General features: G+C 60.6%; 1 protein-coding gene across 1 annotated transcript in view; it reads left to right on the forward strand.

Moving 5' to 3' along the window:
• Tafa5 (TAFA chemokine like family member 5) overlaps positions 1 to 27,113 on the forward strand; it is a 135,675-nt gene that overhangs the window by 39,558 nt on the left and 69,004 nt on the right. The window contains exon 2 of the mRNA XM_076855498.2: positions 20,805 to 20,954. Within this exon, the coding sequence (XP_076711613.1) occupies positions 20,805 to 20,954 (150 nt within the window). The remainder of the gene's footprint in view (positions 1 to 20,804; positions 20,955 to 27,113) is intronic.

A 27,113-nucleotide genomic window follows, 5' to 3' on the forward strand; every position in this document is an offset into this window, starting at 1 on the left:
GGCAGGAAGGAGCCCCAGAACTGGCTACGGGCCCTGTCTCAGGCTGGCCGGTCACAGGAGGAGGGGTGTTCCCAGCCAAGGCATCCTGCTGTCCTGGAGCAGCCCTTGGCCCGGGTTTTCCCCAGCCCTAGATCTAGAACATTCTCCTGGGCCCTGCCCAGCACTGCCTCCTGCCTCCTCCCCTAGCCTCTGTCCCCCTAGCCAGGGCTGTAGAGAGCCCTGGTCCCTGCTTCTCCCAGGAAGTGGCCACCTGCGGGGCCAGGGCGACAGGCTTGGGTTGGTTGTCCGGGCCTCTAGCGCTCCAGCCCGTGGACCTGGGCTCCTTAGCTTCTGGGATCTGCTGCTGGGGAGCAGCACTAGGAGTCAGGGGTCTGGGCACTCAGTCGCTCGGTGGGCTGGGATGAGAGTGGCCTCTGAGGAGCACAGGCTTCCAGAAAGGCCCTGAAGCTGTGCTCCTCGGCAGGACAGACCTGCCCCGGGCTGAGGCCGGTAGGTGGGAGTCTCTTCTTCCCATTTGACTGACGAGCTGTCCAGGGCGCCAGTCATGGGCTGGGTGAGGCGCATCCCTGTGCCTCTGCTGACAACAGGGGTACCTGTCCCTTCCACCCCCTCACTCCTGCAGGCCCCCACCCTGTTGTCTCAGCTGGGGACCCTCCACCCCTCCCCTCACACCATCCCCAGCATCTCCTCTGCAGCCCCAGGGCCTCCCCGTCTCTCCTGCCTCATCCATGCGGCTCTGACCCTCATCTCCCCAGGAGCTGGGCTTCCCCTGCACGTATCTGTGAGAATTCATGCCCATATTTTGACTTCATTATCTCAAAATGGCCCTATTTGGAGTTGGACTTTTCTGATGCTCACAAAATCTGGGAGGTGGTTTTTAATCAGTCAGCTCTGCTGCGGCCGCCTCCTCAGAGAAGGGAACAGTCTCCCTTGTTCTCCTGTTTTTTAATTTTTTATTTTTGCTGAGAACAAGTTAATTTGATCTCCTAGTGTGGGTCGCAAGCGCTGAGCTCTGCTTTTGGGGGTGTTCTGGGTTCTTTTCCTCTGTCCTGGAGCTCACGGGAATGCGGGCCGGTCCTGCAAGCCAGGCCTCCCCCCCACCATGGCTGCTCCGTCCTGCAGAGCTTGAGTCCTGGTCCCACGTGTGCTGATCTGTCCGGCATCTGTGTAGGGACACCTACAAGGTGTCACGTTGAACCTCGGCTCACATGGGGCTCAACGTGTAGCGGCCTCTGCCCTGGAGCACGTGGTGGTCAGCTGTGTCCCATTCCACCCATCTGTCCTTCCATCTGTGTATCCAGCCATTTAGCCATCCATCTATTTTCCATTCTCCATCCATCTACCCGTCCATCCATCCATCCGTCCTTCCACCCACCTGTTTATCTGTCTGTCCATCCATCCATTCACATTTTGGATGCTCTCTGGTCCCGAGCAGGCTGGCATGGCTCCGTGAATGCTCCCTCCAGCAGCCCCTGGGCAAGCCCTCCACTGTGCCTGGGATGGTGACTGTAGGGCTGCACTTTCCGAGGACTTCTTTGAGGGAACTGGAGGTGATGGCACCGCAGTGTGCAAGCAGGAAGGAGGACTTGTTAGGTGGCCTTGGGCACAGCGAGGGCCCTAGGCTGCAACATGAGGGGGGCTGAGGCCCACGTCCTCGGGTCTTCGGTCCTGGTGGAACAGACTCGGGGAATTTGACAGTGGCCTCTACCTCAGACCTTCAAGCATACCTACCACCTGGGTCCACCCAGATTCTGGAAGTGTGGGTGCCAGCTGAACACATGTGACCCCCGAAGCCCATGGGTTGAGAAGGAACATGAGTGGAGGGGCCTTGTCCTGGAGGAGGCGCCTCTGCAGGGCTCCGAGGCGGACGTGGTTCCCCCCTGGAGGTGGCCGGCTCTGGCCTCACGCTCTTTCTCTTAGGAGAGAGAGTGAGGCTGAGCAGGGCCTGCTGCTCAGGTGTTTCTGGAACCACCTTCCACAGCACATCTCCCCAACACATTTCTCTCTCTCCCTCCTTGTCATGAGCAGGAGAAGCCAATAAAAATCCTCCAGACAGCGCCCAGACATGCAGAGCGCCTCAGAACCTGGGCAAAGCACGCTGCAGCACCTGGAGGGGTGACCTTGAAACCAAGGGATGATGGTTCTCAAGGTCAGAAGCCCTAAGCCCCGCTAATGCTCTATTTCACAGACCTCTCCTGCCGTCTGCAGCTGTCCTGGAGGTGAAGGATTCAGGGCAGCACAGAGTGGCTGCTTACACCCCGAGCAGGCCCTGGGCACCCAGAGTGGCTGTGCCCCTGCACTTACATGTGTAACAGATGCACAGTGGACTTCTGCTACAAACAGCAAGTCGGGCTGTGCACAGGACTCTGGATACCAGGGAGAGGGCTGAGCCCACCCGTGCCACGCACAGGGGATGTGGAGGGTGGAGGGTCATGGGGCATGGTATTGGGGAGAGGCCCCACAGGGCACCCATCCGGGGCCTGTGGATTCTTTATAAACTGGCGGCCTTGGTCCACTTCCTTTGCTATAAGGAAACACCTGCAGCTGGGCCTTGTATGAAAAGTGGCTCTCTGTCTTGGAGGCTGGGGGCAGACGGGTGGTGTGGGCCTGGTTGGTCCCCTCTGGCGAGGGCCTCGGGCTGCTGCACCATGGTGGGAGTGAGCCCCTGGAGAGCCAGGGAGCAATGTGGGGTCTGCTTGCTCTTTTACCTGGAGGCAATTGACTGCTCTTCCGGGACAACTCCCTTGTCCTGCTGGGGACGTGCCTCGGCGTCCTAACCCCTCCCACCTCTTAAGGGGCTGTCACCTCTCATGGGGGCCAGTGTTCCACACCGAGTCCTTGGGGACAAACTCGCCCTGTCTGTGCTCTGGTTTAGCGGGGAGTCTTTGCTGACCCTGGGCTGGGCAGGACAAGGTGAGGCCTGTCGAGGAGCTCAGAGGAGTGACCAGAGTTTGCAGCAGTCGTCCCTGGTACCTGCTGTTGGAGGCTGTGAATACCTGCAGGAAGGTGCGGCCAGAGGCTGCTTCCTGGTGAATGCTGGACACGCAGCAGCGAGGGGCCTCCCATCGGCCGCTGCCATACCACCGCCTGGCCAGCTGGGCAGGGTGGGACCAATGGCCCTTGAGAGCAGGGTAGGGAGGTGCTGACCTGGAGAGCCGGCTGCCTCCCCTCGGGTGTGAACAGACCTTGTGAGTCCTTGTGTGGACAGAACCCGGTGCCCAGGTAGGCCTGCAGAGCAGCAGCCTCCTGCCAAGGCGGGGTGGAGGACACACATGTCCTCAGCTTGTACCCTCCCTCGGCTCCATTGCCACACAGTTGCCATGAGGGGAAGGTCTCTGCTCCAGAATGCTCCCTGTGTCTCTAATTACCAGCATAAGGCCGGCCCATCCCATGGAAACACGTTCTGGAAGCCGTGTGGGGTGGCCAAGTGAGCTCCAGCTGCAGCTGTCGCCTCTGACCTTGGAAGATGTCCTGGTGTGACGGGAAGGGCTTGCAGGGCGCCACCAGCTCCCTCGAAGCCTTGCGGGGCCCGCCCTCTGCCGTGCACTGGCTCTGTAAGGTGTCTTCTGAGCAGAGGGTGTCTCAGCAGGTCCCTGGGTAGGTGGTGAAGGGAAGGAGGTCATTTGTCGCTGAGTGCAGGCTGATGTGAGAGTCCCAGGGCTCGGTGTGGTTCCTGGAAAGCCCAGAGACAGGTGTGCGGAGGGAACGGGCCAGCAGGCCGAGCACGCCCCATTTAACTGCATCAGATGCTGGCAAGCCCTCCGCGCGGCGTCTGCCGGGCTCCTCGGCATGGCCGACAGGGAGGCAGACCTTCCTTCGTCTCGGTAGAGTTTCAGCAGACTTCATTTTCTGGAAAAGTTCTGGATTTGTGGGGGCTGGGGTGGGCGCCCATACACCCTGCACCCACTCACCTCTCAGTAGTCAGTAGTGTGACTCCTAGGCCTGGCGTGGGGCGTTTGGCCGGGAGAATCCCCGTCAGGTGGTCTTCAATAGCCAGTCCAGGGGCTGTTGGGAATTCCTCCCTCCATCTGGTGTCCTTCATGCAGGATCCTGTAAGTCCAGTTGCTGTGTCCTCCTTCTTGGCTCCTTGGACTGTTTCCCTGACTTGGGCTGAGTGCTGGCAGGTGTTGGTGGAACATCACCCTGTTGGGATTCGCCTCCCCATGACTGGGTGGGGCTCTGGGTCTGGGTCTGGCCGGATAATCACAGGTGTGAACTGTCTTTCCTCACCTCCGTCCAGAGTCCACCTGCACAAGGTGGCCCCTGCCCGGTCTCCACCCTGCAGCCACTGCTCCTCTGTCCCCTGAGTTAAGGCCTGCGGTTGGGGCTGTTCTCTTCTGACGTTCCTCGAGCCAGGCCTGGTTGGCATCAGTGTGCGTGTAGGTCCTTCTGTGCCTTGGCTGCACCTGTTATTGTGCTTCGCTAGCTCTGGCCCCTGGAGTCTGTCCGGCCACTGACTCTGTCCCTTTGATATGCCTGTCACTGTTTTGCTTGGTGTTTGAGCACTTCCTTACTTTCTGGGCAGGCAGGTTCTGTAGGCTCCCATTTCCTGCCAGCTGCCTTTGGAGGAGCCTGGTTCTTTTATGGTAACGAGGTTTTGAAAGCTGTGGCTGCTGGGGGACCTAGTTTCTGAGCCCGGGAGCCAGATCAGAGTACGTGTGTGTGTCCCCTGACTCACACATGCTCTGCATTCCCACTGCAGCCAACCTGAGTTCACGGACACCCGTCTGCAGCCATCACTCAGGGATGGCCGGATAATCACAGGTGTGCACGGGTGTGCACTGGCGCGAACCCTGCCTCTTGCTTGTCCATCAATCCCTGCTCACCAGGGGAGCCTGCTCCTGTTGGGGTCCCTCAGGTCTAGGGCACATGTACAGCTCTCGGACTCGTTGGCAGGTCCCATGGGAACTGCCAGCTCTTGCTGTGCTGGAGGATGGCTGCTCTTGCTCTTGGACTCCACTTGTCCCCAGGGTTCCCTGGGATAGCCTCCCCCAGCCCAGGCAGGAGTGCCCCACACATCAGCACCGTCGGATGCCCGAGCTCCACTCCTGCCTGGCTCCCAGCCTCCTCGATGATTTTAGCATCTGCACAGGTTAAGGTGCATCCTTTTTGTGGCTTCCCTGAGCTCTGGCCCACCAAGAGGCTGTGTGTCCACTGTGACAGCATCATACGGGGCAGGTGTACTACCCTAAACTGCCCTGGGCTGCCCCCGCTCCTCCCTCCCTCCTGTCCCTGACCCAGGTGCTCACGGATCTCACTTGTGCTTACTGATCTCTTGAGTCCCAGTAGTTTTCTCTTTTCTGTCACACGGTTGGATCCATAAGGTCCATGCCTTACCAGATGGGTCTTCTTCCTTCCCAAGCCAAGGCCCCTCCTCCTCAGCTCTGGGGAGAGCCCTTTCTTATTATCATTGAGTGTCCCCCGATGCCCCCCTGTGCAAATACGCTTTGTTTCTCCATTGGCCTGCTGAAAGGCCCTGGTTGCTTCTAGGTCGGGGTCATGAACAGAACTGCTGTAAACATTTTGTGCAATATTTTGTGCACCAAATTTTCCAGACCAGCTGGCTAAACACCTAGGAGTATGCTTAGCTCTGTACCCTGCGGCATCCCAGTGGTGAGCCGCGGCTCCTGCCGCTGCTCATTCTTCCAGCGTTTGATATTTTGGAGGTTTAGGAGTTTAGTCATCGTAATAAGAGCGTGCAGCTCAATGCATCTTTTAATTTGAAATTTCCTGATGAAAGACTGATGTGGAGCTTCTCCTGGGCTTGCCAGTTTTTGCTGATGTTTCTGTTGCCCCGCTTCTTAATTGGGTTGTCCCTGTCCCTGCGGTTGAGTTCTAAGAGCCCCCCCCCCCCCCCCCCCCGTGTATTTTGTATACAAGTCTTCATCAGATATGTGGCTTGCAAAAACCGTCTCCCAGGCCTGGCTGGTCTTCCTGTTCCCTTAGCAGTATCTTTGCAGAGCAGATGTTCCTAATGTTAGGAGAGTCTAATTTATCACACTTTTTCTTTCATGGATTATGCATTTGGTGTTTTTATCTAGAAACTCATCGCCAAATCTAAATCGCATAGATTTTTCTCCTAAGAGAAGTTTTGTGTTATTGTGTTTTATATTCAGGTTTTGATCAGTTTCTAGTTAGTTTCTGAGAAGGGTGTGAGGACTATTTCTAGATTCTTCTCTTTCTTTTTTCTCTCCTCCTGGTGGCTCTAGCACCTCTTTGTCAGGCCCAGACTCCTCGATGGCGCCTGGGTGGGGACAGCCAGTGGGTTCAGGATGGCCGTGGGGCTCCTGCAGATTCTGGCTTCCTGTGACCCAGGAGGACACACGCCACGGCTAGAGAACAGGACTGTGTCTTACCTCGGCATCGGTGCCGACATGGGTCTGGGTAGGTTCAGCAAGAGAACCCGACGATGGATAGACCTTTCTGAAAGATCCGTCTCTTCTGAACCTTCCTGGACCTCCTGGGCTTGGGTGCCCAGAGATGGGAGTCCACAGAGTGCCTCTCGGTGCAGTGTGGGAAGGTTCTTCATTATTGTCCCCTGTAGTCAGCACATGCAGAGCCACTCCAGGTCCCAGGTGCAGAGGTGGCTTTGCCAGCCCAGGCAAACTGTGAAACTGTCCCTAGGAAGCCGGGCACAGGTGGGCAGACCCAGGTTTGCTGCAGCTGCTTTCCGCAAGTCCTCACCTCGGCGCGAGCACTGGACACTCCTACCCATGACATGAGAACAGGAAGGCAGGGGAGTCCGTAGCACAGTACAAATGCAGCCTGGCTGCCGGAGTGCTCATGGTGTCTGTCCCTAGTCTCCGTCCCAGGCTTAGCCAAAATGAGGCCATGAGCACCCCATGTAGCACTGGGGCACAACTCTGAGCCCCTGCTCCTCACCAGTGTTGGTGTGACCACCGCGGGCAGGCGAGGGGAGGCCGTCAGGAAAGTCTGGGTGCTGGTGCCCCAGTGGGTGCCCCAGGGGACCTGCCAGGCAGGTGTAGAGACTCCCCTTGTTACTCCCACTGCCTGGGCAGAAAACGGAGGCTCAGCATGGAGGCGTGACGCTGGCCAGAGTGGCGCCTGCTGTCCCTGGAGGCTGGCTATGACCGGCAAAGAAGAGAAGTAGCAAAGAAGTCCTGGGTAGATCTGGCCTGAGGGCCCAGTTGCGGTCCTTGGGTAGCTGTTGGTTTGGGAGGTGGCTCCCAGGGACCAGAGGGCAAGGGGTCATCTGTCAGCACACATCACCGTGTTCTGTCTCAGCACTAGCCCAGGCGAGGCTCCTCAGCCCTGAGGGAGCCCAGAGTGCCAGCAACACCAGCTCCCAAGTCCTGCTGCTCTCCGAGTCCCCAACCCTCTGCCTCCAGAGTGTCCCTTCACCTCCCTCCCCCAGGACTCCTGCACATGCTCCATCCACCTCGGCCCCAGCCAGCCTTCTGCGCAGAAGCAGCTCACCACCCCCAGCCTGTGTGCAGCTTCCCCGGCTGGGAGCGAGGTCAGCAAGGAAGGGCAGGCTGGGAATTCCACCCTGTGCAGCCCCAGGACGCTCAGCACCTGCCCCCCAGGAGGACGCCTGGAGCACAACCTTCCCCGGGGTGCCCTGAGCTGGCCAGGCTTAGAGGAGTGAGGCCGCAGGGCCCCTGCCCTCCTTGGAGCTGGATTTGGGGAGACAGTTCCTGTTTGCATGTCGGGCACCTTAGAGGGCTTCTTTCCAAGACAGCCACTGCTTGTAGTGTCCAGCTGTTGCACATGCTGTGTGTCCCCAAGGGCAAGGGGTTCAATTAGTTAGTAGACGCGCAGCCTGCTCTGTGGTGCCTGGGCCGGGAGGCGAAAAGGCCCGACTGCTGAGCACCCGGTGTCCCCCCAGCTCTTCATAAAGTAACCTACAGAGGGACCCCTTCCAGAGTCTGCATAAAACTCAGCTGCTTGGCCAAGCAGGAGTCCTACGCCTCTCAGGGCCCTGCAGGACTGTCCCTTGCCCAGCTTCTAAAGGAGAAGTGGGTGTGGACAGCCCGTCTTGATGCTTGCACCAGAGCCTTGCGAGGAGGGACGCTCAGCATACAGGCCCTGCCTGTCGGGCTGTGCCTCCGAGCAGCCCTTCTGGCACCCTGAGGAGTGCTCTGCTGCCCAGGGCCTTGGCCCTGGCTGCTGCCGGTCACATTGTCACTTGGTGCTTTATCCCTTGTGCTCAGATGTGGTTTGACACACATAAAGCCTCTTAGATTCAGGTGGGGACGTGTTACATAAAGCGGGGAGCCACCAGTTACCAGGTACTGCATTGTCTCTCAGCACCTGAGGTTCCCCTGCTCAGTGCCAACTGGCCTTGGCAGCCACCCCCACATCCTGTGGCCACTCCTGGGCTGCCCGGTGGAACACCTGAGTGTGGAATGGAATGCTCCGGACTCTCACCCCTCTCCACACCTGGGCAGATGCTGGCTGAGCTGCCACCTCTACTCTAAAGCCTGTCCCCTCCTCCTCCAGTCCCCAGCAGTGCCTGGGAGTGTGAGAGGCAGGGTCTTCCTGAGCACTGTGGGGGGAATGGTCCTGGTGGGCCCAGGGTGGGAGGCTAGCTTGGCCTGAGCTGGGGAGGAGGCAGGCAGGGCGACTGTGACCAGGACCATGCGACCCACAGCCAATGCCAGGCTTCCTAGAGGGACTCTGTGTGCAGAACGTGCTAGGCTGTTCTGGGCCCAGGAGGGTTTACTGGAAGATGCTGCCCCTGCCTTGCCCCATGGCATCACTGGGCACTTGAGCTGACCCGCAGGGCAGGCTGCATGGGAGGGGTAGGGACCTTCTAAAAAGGCAGGCTGCTTGTTACCATGGCACCTAGGGACCCGTGCTGCCTGTTCCTCACTGCCTCTGGCCTGTGCCAGCTGGTTGCTGGTTCCTGGGCCTCTGAGGACCCTCGGCTGGGAGGAGGGCAGCCACATGCCCTTCATTGACCTTTGTGAAGTCCTAAACCAGGGTGTGATTACGACTTTACGATGTTGTGCCAACAGCGTTCCAGGCCATCTGGGGTGGGCGCTGAGGCCCTGTAACCGACCAGGCGGGCAGTGCCTCATTAATATGCACATTAACAGGACAATTGACTGGAGGCCAGCTGGACAGGGCCGAGGCGCTTAGCCAAGGACGTCTCAGCGCAGCCCTGGCTGCTTGGAGGAGAGCAGTAAAAGTGTCTGCCTCCTCCTCACCATCTCCATAAAGGGCCCGCGTGCTAGCAGTGGAGCAGGGCTGCGGGGCCATCGTGAGAACCTGGACCTCCAGCCCCTGGACTGAAAGTCCCATGCCCCTGAGGGTGCACAGCGCTAGGCTGCCCCTGAAGCCAACCAGGCCTGGGGTCAACCTACAGGAGCCCTGCACTGGCCTGCTGTGCTCAGACAGTCCCTGGGGTGCAGGGTGCTCCGCGTTCCTAGAGAATGAGGCTCGGGGCCAGAGAGCAGCCTGTGGGCCTGTCTTTGGGATGCTTAGTGGAGTCCACTCTGGGAGGGTCTGCTCTGCCCTTCCCCAGGGAGGAGCTGCCCAGCCAGGTGAGAGGTCATACCTGCGGCTCCCTTAGGTGTAGCTTCTCCCTAGGGTCAGGAGAGTCCAGCTGTCACAGACAAGGTCTGGGGTGAGCTGGCACCTGCTGGGAGGGTAGGGGAGCCCGCAGTAACTTTCAGGGTCCTGGACTGCTCTGTCCAGCCAGGCCACGGGTGGGGCAGGCGGTCCCTACATGCCAGTTCTGAGCGTGCGAGGGCAGCAGAGCCACTAGCCAGGTGCAGTCCCGTGGCTTCAGGAACAGACTGCCACCTACATAGCTTCTCCCCAACCGTCCTGCAGGTCAGAAGCCCGGCTGGACCTGACTCTGCCCAGGTCACGGTGGTGCAGGATGGGAGCCTTCCAGAGGCTCAGGGAGGACCCCTCTGTCCCTGCCCAGCTTCCTGAGGCCACAGTCCCTGGGCCTCTGGCTTTTCCTCCTGCTCTGGAGGCATCACCCATCCTCTGCCCCCAACCCCACCTTCTTGTCCTCTGCAGGCAGACCTCCCTGCGCCCCCTGAGGACCCTTGGGATTCCACGGGGCCACAGAAGTACCTCTCACTCGAAAGTGAGCCCCTTCCCCTCCTTTGCCCTGTCCAATAGGAAGCACACTCTGCCCTGGAGGGAGAGCTGGGGGGCCGTTCCCACCTCCGCCCAGGGATGTGCTGGCAGCCCCCTGCCCAAGCTCCACCCGTTCCTTTCTTCAGAGGAGGGTGACGAAGGAGCTCTGGGCCACCAGTGGGTGCTTGGGCCTGCTCTCCTGGGGCAGGTTGCCATGGGGAGGGACATGGTGTGTAGCGGAGCAGGCAGGGACGTGCGTGGCCGTCAGGGCTGCAGCCCCGCCCTCCCTCTTGCCAACCCGGCTACCAGCCCCTGCCCGTGCACCTCGCACTGGGCCTTGTGGCCAGGAGGTGCTGGCCCAAAGGGTGCTGGGTGGAGTGGGCGCACTTCTTAGTCTGTGTTACTCTAGCAAAGGGGAAGAGTATTTCTGACTCGAGGGCAGGGCCCTAGGAGCCATCGTCCCACAGTGGGGTGAGGTGCAGGGGCTGCAGCCCCCTCGATGGTTCCAGCCAGTCCTGTTCTGGGCCCTGAACGCGTGGGCAGGGTGTGACCTTGTTCCTGCTGTGGCCTGATGCATTCACATAAACCCGCATCCTGGCGCCCAGGGAGGTGCCTCATGTTGCAGGCTAGTGGGCATCAGGTGTAGGCAGCAGGGTGCTGACCTCGGGGGGCCTCTGACAGGGCCAGGGCATGAGGGGTGAGGTTAGAGGTCCTTCATTGTCACACAGTGCACACACACCCCACTATCTGCACACACACACAACAATATTCCTGCACACACACACACACACCACGCTACCTGCACACACACCCCACACACTACCTGAATACACCCCCCACACTACCAGCACACTACCAGCACACACACACCACACACACAGTGTGGTGTGTGTGTGTGTTGCTGGGGGGCAGTGGTCATCCTCGGGGGCAGGGCTTCAAAAGCAGCAGGTCCTGGGGAGGCCACCGGTCAGCCTTGGGCAACTGCTGGCTCTTGAGAGGGCACACAGGGACCTTCCTTGAAGCTGAGCCCCAAGGGACCAGCCCTGGGGCTGCTTGGGTGCTTCCCTGTGAGCACACAGGTGTGTGGTGGGGGGTGTGTGCACATCAGCTCTGCATGAATGCACATGTGTGTAAAGGCCTGGTGTGGCCATGCAGTGTGGTGTGTGTGTGCTGGTAGTGTGGTGTGTGTGTGTGCAGGTAGTGTGGTGTGTGTGTGTATGTGGGGGGTGTGTGCACAGGTAGTGTGTGGTGTATGTGCACAGGTAGTATGTGGGGTGTGTGTGCACAGGTAGTGTAGTGTGTGTGTGTGTGTGTGTGCAGGAATATTGTTGTGTGTGTGTGCAGGTAGTGGGGTGTGTGTGCACAGGTAGTGTGTGGGGTGTGTGTGCCAGTAGTGTGGTGTGTGTGTATGCTGGTAGTGTGGTGTGTGTGTGTGCAGGTAGTGTGTGTGTTCAGATAGTGTGTGGGGTGTGTGTGCACAGGTAGTGTGTGGCGTGTGTGCACAGGTAGTGTGGTGTGTGTGTGCCAGTAGTGTGTGGGGGGTGTGTGCAGGTAGTGTGTGGGGTGTGTGTGCAGGTAGCATGGTGTGTGTGTGTGTGCAGGAATATTGTTGTGTGTGTGTGCAGGTAGTGGGGTGTGTGTGCACAGGTAGTGTGTGGGGTGTGTGTGCCAGTAGTGTGGTGTGTGTGTGTGTGCAGGTAGTGTGGTGTGTGTGTGTGCAGGTAGTGTGGGGTGTGTGTGTGTGTGCACAGGTAGTATGTGGTGTGTGTGCACAGGTAGTATGTGGGGTGTGTGTGCACAGGTAGTGTGTGGTGTATGTGCACAGGTAGTATGTGGGGTGTGTGTGCACAGGTAGTGTGGTGTGTGTGTGTGCCAGTAGTGTGGTGTGTGTGTGCTGGTAGTGTGGGGTGTGTATTCAGGTAGTGTGTGGGGTGTGTGTGCAGGTAAGCATGGTGTGTGTGTGTGTGCAGGAATATTGTTGTGTGTATGTGCAGGTAGTGGGGTGTGTGTGCACAGGTAGTGTGTGGGGTGTGTGTGCCAGTAGTGTGGTGTGTGTGTGTGTGCTGGTAGTGTGGGGTGTGTGTATGCAGGTAGTGTGGTGTGTGTGTGTGTGTGCACAGGTAGTGTGTGGTGTGTGTGCACAGGTAGTATGTGGGGTGTGTGCACAGGTAGTGTGGTGTGTGTGTGTGCCAGTAGTGTGGTGTGTGTGTGTGCCAGTAGTGTGGTGTGTGTGTGTGTGTGTGCCGGTAGTGTGGGGTGTGTGTGTGTGCCGGTAGTGTGGGGTGTGTATTCAGGTAGTGTGTGGTGTGTGTGCACAGGTAGTATGTGGGGTGTGTGCACAGGTAGTGTGGTGTGTGTGTGTGCCAGTAATGTGGTGTGTGTGTGTGCCAGTAGTGTGGTGTGTGTGTGTGTGTGTGTGTGCCAGTAGTGTGGGGTGTGTGTGTGTGCCGGTAGTGTGGGGTGTGAATTCAGGTAGTGTGGTGTGTGTGTGTGCCAGTAGTGTGGTGTGTGTGTGTGCACAGGTAGTGTGGTGTGTGTGCACAGGTAGTATGTGGGGTGTGTGTGTGTGCCGGTAGTATGTAGGGTGTGTGCACAGGTAGTGTGGTGTGTGTGTGTGCCAGTAGCGTGGTGTGTGTGTGTGTGTGCATGTGCATCCTGGCCTGGCACCTTGCTGGGCATGCCTGTCACAGGCCTGCTGGGCTGCACAGGAACTCACTTGCCAACCCTGTGTCCCTGGGTGACCCTCAAGGGCCTGGGGCTGGTGAGCTGGCTCCTGGGCTCCTTGGCCCCGAGCACCTGGGGCATGCTCTCACAGGTGTCATTGTGCAGGGGGGGCTCCAGGGGTGCAGGCTCCTCGCGCAGGACCAGACGCTGTGCGCGTCTGCAAGTCAGGGCTTTCACCCTGCACCTGCCCCAGGTCTTCTGCTCAGGGGCACCTTCCTTGGGGCTGCGGGTCACACTGGCCAGAGTCCAGTGGCACTGGTGCTGGCCCCATGCTGGGTTCTGGGTCCCCCAGGGCTGTGGGCCATGTCTTTGGCTGCTTGCTTCCTGCACATCTTGCTCTCCTGACCTGAGCAGGCACCTCCAGGAAGCTCCAGTGCCTCCCGGGGCTGGGATCTGACCACTGACCAAGGGCAGAGCGCAGAGGGTTCTGCCCTCCCCTGGGGTCCCCAGGTCTTCTCTTCCAGGAGCACCTGGGTCTGGGGTTCTGCATCCTTGCCTGGAAGGCCTGGGCTGCGCCGTATGCCCAGGGCCAGGTGTCCAGGGCCTCTAGAGGGGCCCTCTGCAGATCCTGGTCTTGCACAACTTCATCATCTCCTCAAGCACCGTCACGCAGAGGTCATCCTCGTCCCTGTGACCACTCCACGGCAGAGTTTGGCTTCATGATCCACTACGCTTCCCTAATGAGCTCTGTGATAGAGAATCAGATACCAGGACTTAATAGAAACTCGATTTCATTATCACTCAAATATTGAGACTTTAATACTCCATCAGATCTTAAAGGACATCTTTCCTGTAATTTAATCCTCGCACGCTGTGTCTATAGGATCAGGGATAAGGCTAAACATTAGCACTCCATTGTGCGCGTGGGGCAGAGCTGAGCCTTTAGGTATCTCTGGTTTAGAAGTGGGGTCTTGTACTGTGGTCACAGACGCTGGTGTGCATTGGTGTCTGGCCTTGAGGCCACCTCTGAGCCCTGGGCAGCCCCATCACACCCATGGCAGGTGCCCTGAGTCGGCTGGGCATGAGGCCAGTGGGAATGGGCAGGTGCCTGGCTGAGCATCTTCTTCCCAGTGTCAGGAGAGGGGGACTGTGCCTGAGGCGGACCCTCCCAGTGCAGTACAGGGACTAGCAGGCCCTAGGGCAGGGCTCCTGGACCCTTCGGGGCGCCCTGCCCCTTTGATGCAGGCAGCATAAGCAGATGGGCAAGGCCAGGTAGCCAGCTGGCTGAGTGACCCCAGGAGGGCAGCAGGAAGGGTGAAGGTTTGTGTCCCTTAGAGCTGACTTGCAGACTCTCCCGTGCACACCCCCATCTTGCTTTGCCTGCCTTCAGATGCCCCTCTGGTGGCCCAGGCTGCTGTGCCCGAGGGGCCTCTGGGAGGCAAGTGTGGTGCCTGTGCACATGTGGGGTGAGTGCCAGGCTGAGTGTGGCCTGGGCGTGCTTCGGCTCAGTGTGTGGGCCAGGAGGCCGGGCAGAGCCAGGCGTGGGTCTCAGCTGCCCCTGCTGGGAGGGAGCGGTTCCTGCCGCCCCTCCAGGCCTGTCTGCGCCTCCCCTCCTGCCCCTTGGCCTCAGGCCAAATGAGCCAGTTAGCCTCTGCGTAATAAGAACAGCTGTGCCCCATCCTGGCAGAGCTCTGGTCTGAGCTGCGGGGACCCTGTGCCTTTGCCTCGGCTGTTGCCGACGGTGGCCTCTGTGATGCTCCTGAGCTCTGCCTGCGTTGGGCGGTTTAAAGATTTATAATGACCCCCTGTGCCCGCACAGGTGTGCACACCGTGTGTGGTGACCTTGTGGTAACGGGAAGAAGCGCTCGCAGCCCCCTCAGGTCTTTTTCTGATCCTGCGGGAACCTGCTCTCCCGGTAGCTCTGAGGACAGAGCCGCACACACACTGTTGTGGTGCCCTGCTCAGAAGAGTGCACAGTGGGGACATTGCTGGGACCTCAGGTCCTAATAAAAACCCATAGGACCGGGGAAGGCCAAGGCACAGGGCCAGGGAGCAGGCCAGGCAGCCGACCCAGGACCGAGCTCCTCTGCAGCCTGGGAGCTGAGCCTTGCAGCCAAGCCGCTGGGCCCCGTCTTCTCTTGTCAAGTATGAGCTCAGGGCCGAAGCCTGGTGGAGGCCACCAGCCTCATCACCCAGCCTAGGGATTTGTGTCTGACGCATCACATGACAGCGCAGTTGCACAGATGTCCCCCTCATAGCCGGGTGACCAGCTTGACCACGAGGCCCCTTGCCTCATCAGAGCTGCAGACGTTTCCTGCTCTGTCCCTCTGGGCCCCTGTCCTGGAATCTGTCTGGAGGAGCCTGCAGCCAGGGGTGGGTGCTTTGGGGCTGTGGAGAAGTCGAGTCTCTTGCTACTATCCTGGGTGTCCCTGATGGTCCTCCAGCTGGGCACTGAGGACAACAGGCACCTGACCTTCCCGCCATCTTCTGGCTTCCTGACAATGAGTTACTTGAAACACTGATTTGAAAGCTGTGGGTGTCCACCACCCTCCCCTAGGCCTGTTCCTCTGTGCCTCCCCGGGGCTGGGCCCCCACCTCCAGGGAGGCAGCCGGCTGTTGGTTTTTGACTGGGTGTTATCAGGGCATCTTAACTGAAATCGGCTTCCCATGGCCAAAAAGCAGTGCCACCTCACGGGATCTGTCATGGGCCCCGAACACGGGCAGTAAGTCCCTGACCTCACTGGCCTTGGGCGCCTGGACACTCCTAGGCCACTGACCACTGGGCCTTCTGGCCTCGCTGGCCCCTGGGCTCTGCTGCCGTGTTTTCGTCCTCACCAGAACACCACTCTGACATTTATGATTGTTAAATGCCATCTCCTCGTCGGTGCCTGTCAAAGTCATTTTGAATCTTTATTCTGTCATCTATCATATCAGACATACTCCCAGATTTGTGTCACAGCCCGCTGGATTAATGGCTCCTCCGTGTCCCCAGGTGGAGGGACGCTCCCCGGGGGCTAGGCCCAGCTCCTGGCTGACCCCAGGGCCTCCTCCCTAAAGGGAGGCATGGGGCGCTGCCTGTGGAGGGACCCTTTGTTGGACCATCTGGAGCCCTTGGCCTGGGCCAGGCCCACTGGAACTCTGCCCAGGTGAGACTGCCCTGTCACCCACACCCAGACCTGGGAAGGGGGTTGGCACAATGGGCCATCTGGACACTCTCTGGTCCTTCCAACAAACTGGACTGGCCTGGGTGGTGTGGCCCTCACCTTGGGACTGCTGGGCCTTCTGAGAGGCCTGATATCTATTCCATCTGGCCTGATATTGCAGGACTGGTCATCTCCTTGGACAGTGCTGCCTCTTAGCCAAGGAGGGATGCCTAGAGTGGCTTGGTGCCCACAGACACAGATTGTTCTTCCCAACATGGCCCCCTGAACCCTGGACACCAGGTAGTGCCCAAGGCTGTGGATAACTCTGGGAGTTTCATGTGCAGACCTCTCTATGGTGGCCTGTCCCTCGTCTGGGGTAGCCGTTGTGTCCTGCTGGGTGTGTTGTGAACTCAGTGAGGTGTTTCTATGGGGATAGAGGTACAGCCATCACCCCTCCAGCCAGGACCCCAGCCCTACTACCCTTTGTGAGGAGGGGCCCCCACACTGGGGTTCCAGCCCGTGGTGGACTGCACACCATTCCCTGGGGATGGTGGCCTGGTGGGGCGTGGAGCGTGTCTGTTTATCATATATCTGTGCCTCAGCCCAGGCTAAGCGTGTGCTGCAGGGCAGTGCTGGCGTCTGAGTGGCCTTGGGGCCTACAGGTGGCCACGGTCCCTGCATGCTGATGAAGGGCATGAATGGCGCTGTCCACACCCGAGTGCCTGGCACTGACCAGCCCAACTCTCTGACTAGCGAGGCTGCTCCTTTGAGCTGCCAAGAAGGGTGCACTCCTGGGTGGGACTTCCAGAGGACAGGGACCCTCCTCTCGGCTCCGCAGCAGCCCAGGGGCGGCCAGGGTGGGATAGCAGAGGTGGAGATGCCTGTGCCCCAGGGCCTTTTGGGGGTCAGACATCCATCCATCTGATGCTGGGGCCATGGTGTCACTGTGGGTCACTCTGCCCTCTGAGAGGGGACATCCACCCGTCTGCCTCTGGGGCCAGGGTGTCGCTGTGGGTCAGTCTGTTCTACGGGGAGGTATCTGGCCATCTCAGGCTGGGGCCTGGTGTCACTCTGCCCTGGCAGGCTGTGTCCATCCATCTAACGCTGGGGCCATGGTGTCACCAAGGGTAACTGTGCCGTACGGGGTGTGTCTGTCCCAGGCTGGGGCCATGGCCTCGTCCTGACACTCCCACGTGGCAGCAGCCACCTGGAGGTGGCACTCTGGGTGCCTGTGGGTGGCAGGTGCTCTGGATTTGCTGTGTCTTGACCCTGCGCCGTGCTCCTGAGGTCATAGCACCATTGGGTGTGGCCTCCTGTGAGGCTCCTCGGCGTCAGGACAGCTGCTGCCCCTGAGCCCAGATGCCTCTCCAGATGCCATGCCCTTGCTCTAGGCCACCTGCCCATGCCCGGCCTGGCCTTTGTCCCAGAGCATGGTCCCTTCCCCAGCAGCCCTGCCGGAGGCCCACTCTGTCAGCACTGGGTCATGGCCATCGAGGGCTGAATCCAGGGATGGCTCAGTGAGGCCCCAGGGAGGGTGGCGGGCTCAGTGTTTGTCCCTCCAGTCCTCCTGGGCCAGTCGCAGTCATCCCAAGGGCAGCCCAGCCTAGCCCTGGAGGATGGTCACCGTGCAGTAGGCGGAGACCATGGGGTCAGAGGGTGGGCATGCGGCTCCCTGGGGGAGGGGCTGCCAGGGCAGGAGACCTGGGAGAGGGTGGCCAGGGCAGCTGCAGGGCTCTTCCGGGAGCTCGGGATGAGTCCCAGGCCCCCACGAGCGGCCTGTCCATCACCTGGGACACTCCTGGACCCTCAGGCAGAGCTCACACCACAGGTGGGTTCCAGGCCTGTGCAAGACGGAAGCCTCCCGTTTTCAACCGATTTGGATCTGCCATAGTGGCCCAATTGGGGAGCAGGGTCTGGGCTGACGGGGCCAGTTATAATGAAGCCCTCGGTGGGCCTTGATCCAGTAGGACTGCTGTCGTGTAGGAAGAGAGGGATCCCTGGAGAAGGCCCTGTGGTGAAGGACAGCCTGGCAGAAGCATAGTGGACGAAGGGCCCCGAGGACAGTGGGCAGCGCTGGGGCCTGTCAGAGGAGACGGCCTCTGCTTTCAGAGTGACCACAGGAAATGCTGTCTGCCCTCGGAGCCACCAGGTTTGTGGCACTGTGTGGCAAGTAAACTAGCATCCTGTCCTGCTACCTGCCCTAGGACACTGGCAGTGGGGACCCAGGGCAGAGGAGCCTGGGCGGAGGACTACCTGTCCACAGGCCACTCTCACCACCACAGCTCCTGAGGGACAAGGGCCCAAGTTGGTGGCTGCTGCCTAACGGCTGCCCTGAGGTCCCACAGAGGAGGGGCAGGCTTTGGAGGGCCATTGGCTTGCACAGGTGACTGACAAGGGTGACTTGCTGGCCACTGATGCCCAGGCCCAGGGGCAGGGGGTGTGTAGTTAGTGGCCAGGTCCAGGGCAGGGGCAAGGGGCAGGTCTGCTGAGCTTAGTGGTTTCCCCAGTCCTGTTCCCGAGCCTCAGTTCGACCAGTCCCACGGGTAGACAGCTCCAGAGAACTGCCCAGGCCAGGCTCTGGCTGAGGAGGCAGCTGGCCATCACGCAGTGTCTGGGGTCAAGGTGGACAGGAGGAGCAGGGCAGCCCTGAGCAGACCTGCAAAGCTTAAACGGGCAGCTGGGGACAGAGCCCAGGTGGCTGCCGTCTGGGGAACGCAGTGGTGGGCGCAGGGGTACGCCCCGTGGATGGTGTGCGCTGCGGTTGGGCTGCTCTGCCCAGACCCTGTTCACTGCAGGCACCTGGCAGGCGTGACCTGCTGCTCCGGGGAGCGGCCCATCATCCCCCTCCTGCGAGCTGCATCGTCTTCTCGCTGATTTGTATGTTTGCTTGTTTATTCCGTCTGCTTTCTAAGGCAGGGTGCGATTTCATGATTGATAGTGTGAGTTAGAATCCGCAAGCCTGCAGGGAGGCGCTGTGGCCAGGGCCTGGGGTTCTGCTGTCAGGAGCGGGCCTGGCAGTGCAGCGTCGGTGGCTCACAGTCCCGGGGACACCTGGATGTGTGCATGCCTCCCAGCCTCCTGAGCCTCGTGCGCCAATTGTGCGTGACTCGTCAGCACCCTGCCTGGCTCCAGGTAGCTGCGTCTGGCCACCTTGGACAGCTCCCCCAAGCCCTGCCCTGCACTGTGGGCAGACCAGGCTGGGTGGCCTGTCTGGCATACACTATAGATGCCCCTGTGCCTCCTGGGTGATACCTAGACTCAGACACTTCCCGGGGTCCAGGGTTCCCTGAGCAGGTTGGGCTGTTGGGGCCCTGCCCACTGCAGCCCATTGGCATGACGGATGCCTGCTCTGGCCCCGGCCTGGGTTGGGCTGGGGACCCTGAGGGTGACGGCAAGGTGGGTACAGTGTGGCAGGAGCGAGTGTCTGCATGACGACAGCCGAGTAGCTGTGTGGTAAGGATGGCTCCCTGGTCTGCAGACCAGCCACCGGGACAGTGGGGACCACTGCTGTTCTGCCCCCTCGTCCTGTCTGCATCTGCGCCGTCCCTCCTGGGGCCAGCTCCACGTGGTTGTGGTACTCTGAGCCTCTGCCTGTGTCCCCTATGAAGCGCTCCCTGAGTGGCTGGGATTCCGCGCAGGCATCTGCAAGGTGCAGCCTCCCCAGGCAGAGGCCGTAGGCTTGGCTGCAAGAGGGCTCAGGGCAGCAGGATCACTGTGGGCTGGGGGGTGAGAGCCAGGCCACTTGCTGTGGGCCATACATGGGCACAGGGCGTGGGCATCTGGTGAGGGCCGCAGAGCTGTGTGGGGAGGGCGCCAGCTGGGCGAGGGTCACCCTGTGCTCCCAGGAGGTGGCCAGTTCCCATCTGACAGCCTGCATCGAGCACCGCGCTGCCTTTGTTGGCTAGTGTGTCTCTTCAGGGCTTGCTGCTGGTGGCCGGGCTACAATTTCACAGGCAGCGAGGACCTAACTTCCCCTTGGAAGTCCCTGGTGGCTGCCTTCCCTCTCCTGAGACGTCTGCCTCGGCCCTCAGAGAGACGTGTGTCCTGGGGCTCAGGAGATAAGTGCAGGGTGCAGAAAGCAACTGGAGTAGGTGCCATTGCACGGCACGTGTCCCTAGGTTGGACCAGGCTCAGGGCCACGCCTGCCTGGAGGTGCCTGGGTGTCCCTGCAGGCGTCAGTGTGGCGCGTGAGCCTGTGTGTGTCACGCTGGTGTGCACTCTGTGGCCTGCTCTGTGTCCACCTACCAGGGCGTGGTGTGTTGTGTCCTCATCTGTGTGTGGCTGTGCGTCTGTGACACGTGACGTGTGTGCATATGTGTGGACATGCACAGGCCTTTGGGAAGGCAGCAGAACCCTGACCTCCTGGCACAGATGGCACAGCTGGGCTCCCTGCCCTCCTGTGTGCACCCAGGTAGGCGGTGGCTCCTGCCTGGCAGTGCGACCACTCACACAGGCTTTAGCACACCTGAGGGTGTCTGACCTGCTTTCTGACCCTAAGGTGTCACATCTTGAGGGTGGCGTGCTGGCACCTGGGGACAGAGATGGAGGGACTGGCTTGGTTTCAGGGCCCTCTGCTCTGCATTTGGGGTCCCTTCAGTCCAGTGCTGCGTGTGTGATGGGGTGGGGAGGCAGCTGCTTCCTCCCGACTTGGCCCTTTCATTTCCGGCGTGGCTGAGACAGGGCCAGGTTTAATTTCCTGTCTGCTGTGGCAGAGCTGCCTGAAAACCAGGGTGCATACAGAGCACAGGCTGCTGGGCTGGCCCAGGCCTGGATGCCATCGCGCTCTCCGGGTGTCCTTTACAGTGTTTTAGATGTCCCCTTGGAGCCAGGTCTCCTGCCCAGAGCCCTGTGCCGGCCATGGTGGTCTTTTCTATGGGTGGGCACTGTGTGGGCCTCCAGGCTGTGGCCATTCACCTTACATCTACTTCTCTCTTGCAGGTCAGCTGGCCGCTGGCACCTGTGAGATTGTGACCCTGGACCGGGACAGCAGCCAGCCACGGAGGACGATCGCCCGGCAGACGGCTCGCTGCGCATGCAGAAAGGGGCAAATCGCAGGCACCACGAGAGCGCGGCCCGCCTGTGTGGATGGTAAGCAGCCAGGCAGCACCTCGGGGTGCTGTGCACAGCGTCGCTCAGGGCCATGGTGAGAGCCAGGTGTGGCCCTGCTGAGCCTGCTGCGGGATGGGCCCCGGGCTGGCTCTGGCTGACCTCTAGCATGACTGCACTGTGGGCCGCTCACTGTGTGCTTCCTGAGGGCTGCGGGTGGCAGGGACCCAAGTCTCTGGGCCCTCGGTGTTGCCACAGGAGAGGGAAGGACAGCGGAGGTGGTCTAAGTGGCATGTGGTTGTGAGCGAGATGGCCAGTCTGCTGGGCGCCACTGCATCTGCCCACATGTGGCTCTGGCCGCGGCCGAGAGAGCACGCGGAGCCCTCGCCTCTGGGTCTGGCTGGGACCCAGCTCCGTGAGCTGGACTTGATGGAGGAGCAAGCACCTCCCCACGGGCTCTGCAGTCCAGTGGCCGTGGCCTCCTGAGACCCCCTGCCGTTCAGCCGCCTGTGAGATGCACCCCGTTCTGATCCTTCCTGAACTGATGCTCCGTGGGGTGCTGGGCGGGGGGCACCCTGAGAGGTCTCTGTGAACAGAACCACAGGTGGGCTTTGTGGGGAGGAGGGACCCTGTGGCTGCCCTGGTGGCTTGGATATGGTATTGGCCTGTGGTGGGGGAGGTCACCGTGGGTCACTGTGGGAGACTTGGTTTGGGGCAGGCAGCCCATGGTTCATCAGGAGACCTGGGAGCCCACAGTCAGGACCTCCACCTGGGCCACAGAGAGGTCAGAAGTGGGGGACTCTTGTCAACACCCGTGGGTAAGACCAGGGGGATAGAAGCCAGGCACCCGAGCCAGGTTGGGACCCCCCAGGGTCACCTCCTGTGGCGTGGGTGTGGCCTGGCCAGCAGTAGCTGAGTCAGTCCAGGTGACCTCGAGGGAGCGGCCCCACTTTGGAGCTGTGGAGAGCCTTGGTTCCAGGCCATGAAAGGGGTCAGATAGGGTGGCCTGGGGACAGGAGGACAGAGTCCCCTGTGGTAGGGCTGTGAGGCCACCTCCTAGAGGGCAGAGGAGCCAGGCGCCCCAGATGGTGACTGTGGACTTGGGCCGCTGGATTCCCAAGAGCCCAGGCCCGGGGCTGGGGTCCAGGTGGGGTGTGTGGCTGGGCCAGCAGGAGGCCCTGTGTGGCCAGGGCTGGGCAGAGGGGGTGGGCCTGGCACCCCCACTACTGTGTGGTGGGGCCTGTCAAGGCCTAAGGTGGCCTCTGGGGCAGCCGCTGCTGTCATGCCGGGCTGGAAAGAGGCCCAGGGAGGTCAGAGTTCCTGCCAGGTCACTCAGCTGATGTGGCCTGGTCTTTCTGGTCTGGGTCAGGTCTCCCTTCCCCCCTCAGTCTGTGCACAGGATTTGGGCCCCAGGCTCAGATTTTGCCAGTCCTGCCTGGGAGCCGCGGTGCACAGCTCTCCTGTGCCCCAGGTCTGGGTGGGGGAGCAGGTCGGGTCTGAGCACTGTGCTTAGAATGCAGAAAGGACAGCAGACTGGGGCTCCGAGGGTGGAGGGGCTGCCTTGGGAATCAGATGCCATCACAATACGGGAGGGTATTCCAACCAGCCAAGCAGTGTCCACTGTGACCACCTGTCTCCCCAGCTAGGGAGGGCCCTCCAGGAAGGGACCAGCAGAGCCCATGAGCAGGAGGCTGGGGACGGGGCTGACTGGATCCCAAGCACCCCTCCAGTGTCTCTCATAGGTGTGCTGGGACTCGCCAGAGACTCGGTCAGGTTGGGAGTCTGGCCTGGACTGAGGCAGGGAGTTCCAGCCCCACTGGACACCTGTCAGAAGGGAGGGAGCTAGAGGGAGCAGGCCCAGCCAGGCCTCGGCCCGTTCAGGCCTTAGATACCCAGTGCGGCTTCTGGGCTGAGGGGCTGCACAGGTCTGGCAGGTGGTGTCCTCACCTGGAGACTCCAGGGGCCCAGGACGAAGTGTCCTATGGGGCTCCCTGGGCTCACCGACCTCCTTCTGTGTCCCTGGACCCCATGGCCACCCACATTGCTGCTTCCAGCTCAGAGAGGCACTGGGTGTGTGGAGGGCACTCTGGGGCTGCGGGGACCAGGCTGAGCCTGCTGGCCAGTGGTGACGTGATGCGGCACATCTGCAGGACCTGAGGCCCGCGTCCCTGGCCTCACTGGAGCCGTGTCCGTTCATGTCCACACAAGATGACCTAGTGGAAAACCTGGTGGCAGTTACTAGGATCCTGGCACCTGGCCTGCCCGGCCTATTTCACCAAGGGGCCGCCCTCTTGCTGGCAGTGAGCCAGGTGGGCTCTCGCTGCGCCCTGCACTCTCTGGCTTCCGTGATTGGAACCCATGACACGTGGTGGCGAGGAGGCGTTCTTGGTTGACATTGATTGATTCTTCCCAGGATGGAGTGAGAGGAGACGAGGCGCTCACAGCTCGGTTCTTCCCCCTCCCTCATTACCTCCGCGTGCCTGTGGGGAGACGGGGGTCAGGATTGATTACTAATTGAATCTGGGTCTGCTCATCTGAAACCGTGTCCACGTCCCTCTCCCCAGGAGCCTCCCAGTGCCTCAGGAGCTGGGTCCCAGAGACCCAAATTAAACCCTCACCACTTTCCAGGGAGGCCAAACAAATTAGTTAGCTGGCGTTTTCTGCACAGTGGGCATTTCCAGGCTGCCATCTAATTTAATTTTTGCTTTTCTCTTTCCTCGCTCCGCGTGCATAATCAGTTTCTTTGCGTGCAACTGAGTCTGCCGAAGGAAACTCGGGCCTCGTTGGTCTGGTGGAGCCGGATGCCATCAGGGCTTCTCCCAGGGTGGCTCCTGCTGACCCGACGTGCTCTGCGAACCCAGGAGCAGGGGCTGCTGGGCAGCGCTACATCTCTGCACCTGTGCGCTTCCTCCTAGTTGGGTTTTCAGTTGTTTATAAATTTGCTCATTGGGATAAGGGCTGTGCTCCTGGGTGTGGGGGCTGTATGGGAGCTGGGCTCTCCTAATGCCCAGTCTGCAGAGCCTGGGGGCTGCGGCCAAGGGAGTCGAGGCACTCGCTGCCAGTCCTCGCGCAGCTGCAGCCCAGGGGAGTTTTTCAGTGGTGCTGAGGGGTGACGAGGAGCTGGCCAGAAGAGCGTCCCTCTGTGGAGGAAGGGGACTGGAATGAGAGGGGACCTCAGGCCTTCGGCCTCCCTGGCCCAGTCTGTGAGTGGAAGCATTTCCGGGGAGCCAGTCCCCAGCACCGTGACCCTGTGCACCTCCTGAGAATTGCTCCAACTTACAGAGCTGTCAGGGAAAGGGACATGAGAGCAAACTGGTCCCTTGCTGCAGGGCTGCCCACCCTCACTAACATCAGCAAACAGAACTCCCCTGAGGACCGCCTTCTCGGCTGGGCACCATGGCCGGCGGGTGGAGGCTGCCCCTGCTGAGCTCACAGCGTCTGTCAGTGATCTGAGTCCCCTGTCCCAACAGCAGGAGCACGCGTGGTCCTGAGCGCTCCTGTGGGCAGTGCAGAGGTCCTTGCTGGTGCCGGCAGGGCACACGGTGCCCGCTGTCTCTCTTGCAGAAGCAGTGCCTGTTCACAGAGGGGCTCCCTCCGGTAAGCAGGGCTTTTGTGGAAAACCCTCTGGGAGAAATCAGGTTGGCAGCCTGGCAGGTGGGGTACAGGGAGCAGAGCTGGTGGGTTTTGAAGCAGTACTTCCCAGGGCCGTGGAGGGTCACAAAGGAGGCAACTGGGAACTCCAGGCACAGGGCACAGGCAGCTTTCCCTGGGAGCCTTGTGGGAGGAGGGCAGGCTGGGTTTGGAGCATCGCATGGACCTGTCAGGAGGGCTTCAGCTGGCCCCGGGGCAGGAGGACGCCCAGGACTACAGGCGGTGCGGGGAAGTTAGAGCTCTCTCCTGCACAGCCAGAGGGTCTCCACTCAGGAGGCTTGTGGAAGACCCAGCAGGACCTGGCTGCTGACATGACTGACCTGTGTCACCTGCCTAGATGATCGTGGGGCTTGAAACCCAAAGCAGACGTTGCCCTCCTGGAGAGCTGGGAGGCACAGTGGTCAGAGCTCAAGTCCAGAGCCACGGCTCCAGCTGTTCACCTGCCGGTGCCATGGGCAGTGCCCTTGTCTGTCTAGCAGGTGGGATAACAGCTTTGCATCCTCAGGCTCTCAGTGGGCGAGATGAGACCTTGTGTCAGCTGGTCCTGGCCATGCCCAACCTGGTCAACCACCCTGTCTGCCAGAGACACGGGTCCTGGCAACCTCTGGGACAGCTGGGGGATGCTGGGGAATGAGGGGAGGGGTCCTTGTTGGGATGTGGGTGTGTGAGTAGCTGCTGCAGGTCTGGGTGAGCACGGGGGTCCCGTTTTCAGGGACAAAGTTGGTCCAGAAGTAGATGTGAGGAATCGGGAGTACAGAAATAAACCCTCCCTTACACAGGAAGCCGACTCTCCACCCGCCTGCCAGACACTCGGAAAGAAGGAGCAGTCTTTTCCACAGCTGGCAGCGGGCAGCCCGCTGTCCACACGCAGGGGAGCGGAGCGGACCCTGCTCACACGGCGTGCAAAGGTCACGTCAGAACAGATGGGAGCCCAGGATGTCGAGGGTTAACTCTACTAAACTTTTAGGAAAAACCTAAACAAAGGGTAAATCTTTACAAGCTTGGGCCTGGCCAAGGGTTCTCAATGTGACACCAAAAACAAGAGCCGTGATTCAGGCACGTCAGCTGGGACTCGTGGTGATGGACATCGTCTGTGCCTCCAGTCATCCCACCAGGGAGGTCAGGAAAGTCCACACAAAGGTGTGAACACAGATGCTCATTACCCATGGTCACCAAGAGTGGGACCAACCCAAGCAGCACCAGTGCACGAGTGGGTAGCAGAAGGTGGCCTGTCCACTAATGGGTAGCACCCAGCCATGCTGCAATGTGGTGGACCTTGGCAACAGGGTGCTAAGAAAAAGCAGCCAGAGCCCAGGGCCACATGTGATTCTCTGGACGTGAGAGGCCAGGACAGGCCATTCCAGAGACAGGTGGTTCAGAGGCTGTGTGCTGGGGTGCAGGGTGGGGAGTGAGAGGCAGGGGCTTCAGGGCTTGTTCACAGCTGATGAAGAGGCCCTAAAGCTGACCCCTCAGCAATCAGCCTCGACAGTGGTCACCCCAGGCCACTGCAGGGCAGGTTCAGGAGTGGTGCAAAGGCCCTGCATGCTACCCCACAACGGCGGCATTTTGGAGAAGGTGGGCCAGGCTGCTGACGGTCTCTCTGGTGACACCCATGTGGCCTTCTGCCTGTTGTGGCCGTGTCCCCAGCCAGGTCATGGGTCTGGATGCCCTTGAGCCCACCTGCGTGGGTTCCTGGTCTGCAGCACGTGGGCCCCCGGTGCCAGTGCGAGCCGACAAGGGCGCCTGGGCTTGGCAGGGGCGGCCGGCAGCCAACGTCGACAATCAGTTTGCACATTCTGTGCCGCTGAAGCCTTTCTGCTCCTGAATCTGCGCCTGGGAGAGGCGTGTGTCGTAAACTCTCGGAAACTGGAGGGCTGCCTGGAGGCTGTTGGCGCCTCTGCCTTCCAAGCACATCCGTCATTTCTGCAATCGCCCGATCCAGATGGAGCTGGAAATGCTCCCTGCATCGCACCCCTCCGCCCGCCGTGAGCGGCCGGTAGGGAGGTGCCGGCATGTGCGGAGCACCCGGTTCCACAGGATGCACCTTCGCATCACCCCACCGAGGAGCCCGCCACGTCAGGTGGCAACCGCGGGCACTAGCCCACGGTGCCTCCGGCAGCCCAGCACCGTGTCTCTGGCTGACTCTGGAGGAGCCCTGCGGCCTGCCCAGAGCTGGCTGCGGCCTCAGGGGTGACAGACCCTTTGCTTCCTCAGAGTTCACCTATTGGAGGGGACAGTCACTCTGTCAACCTTTCTCGGCTCCTTCCAGGTCTGGCTGGAAACCACCGGTGGCTCCTTGATGTTTGGTGAGGTGAGAGGCCGCTGGGGCTGGGGGTGAATCGCTCACTCTCTGGGTGCTGCGGGAGCAGGCTGGGACAGTGGAGCAGACAAGGGCTTGGTTCTCCACATGGCCGTCACCTGGGGCTGGGGACCCTGGAAGGCGGCCGGCGGTCGCCTTGCCCAGGTCCCTTCCTCCCAGGAGTAAGGTGCCTTCCCAGGGGCTTGGAACACAGGGTCCCTGTGCTGTCCACCTCTGTTCTTACTCAGTGG

This window comes from Callospermophilus lateralis, chromosome 4 (assembly GCF_048772815.1).
Source record: "Callospermophilus lateralis isolate mCalLat2 chromosome 4, mCalLat2.hap1, whole genome shotgun sequence".
Classification (NCBI taxonomy): domain Eukaryota; kingdom Metazoa; phylum Chordata; class Mammalia; order Rodentia; family Sciuridae; genus Callospermophilus; species Callospermophilus lateralis.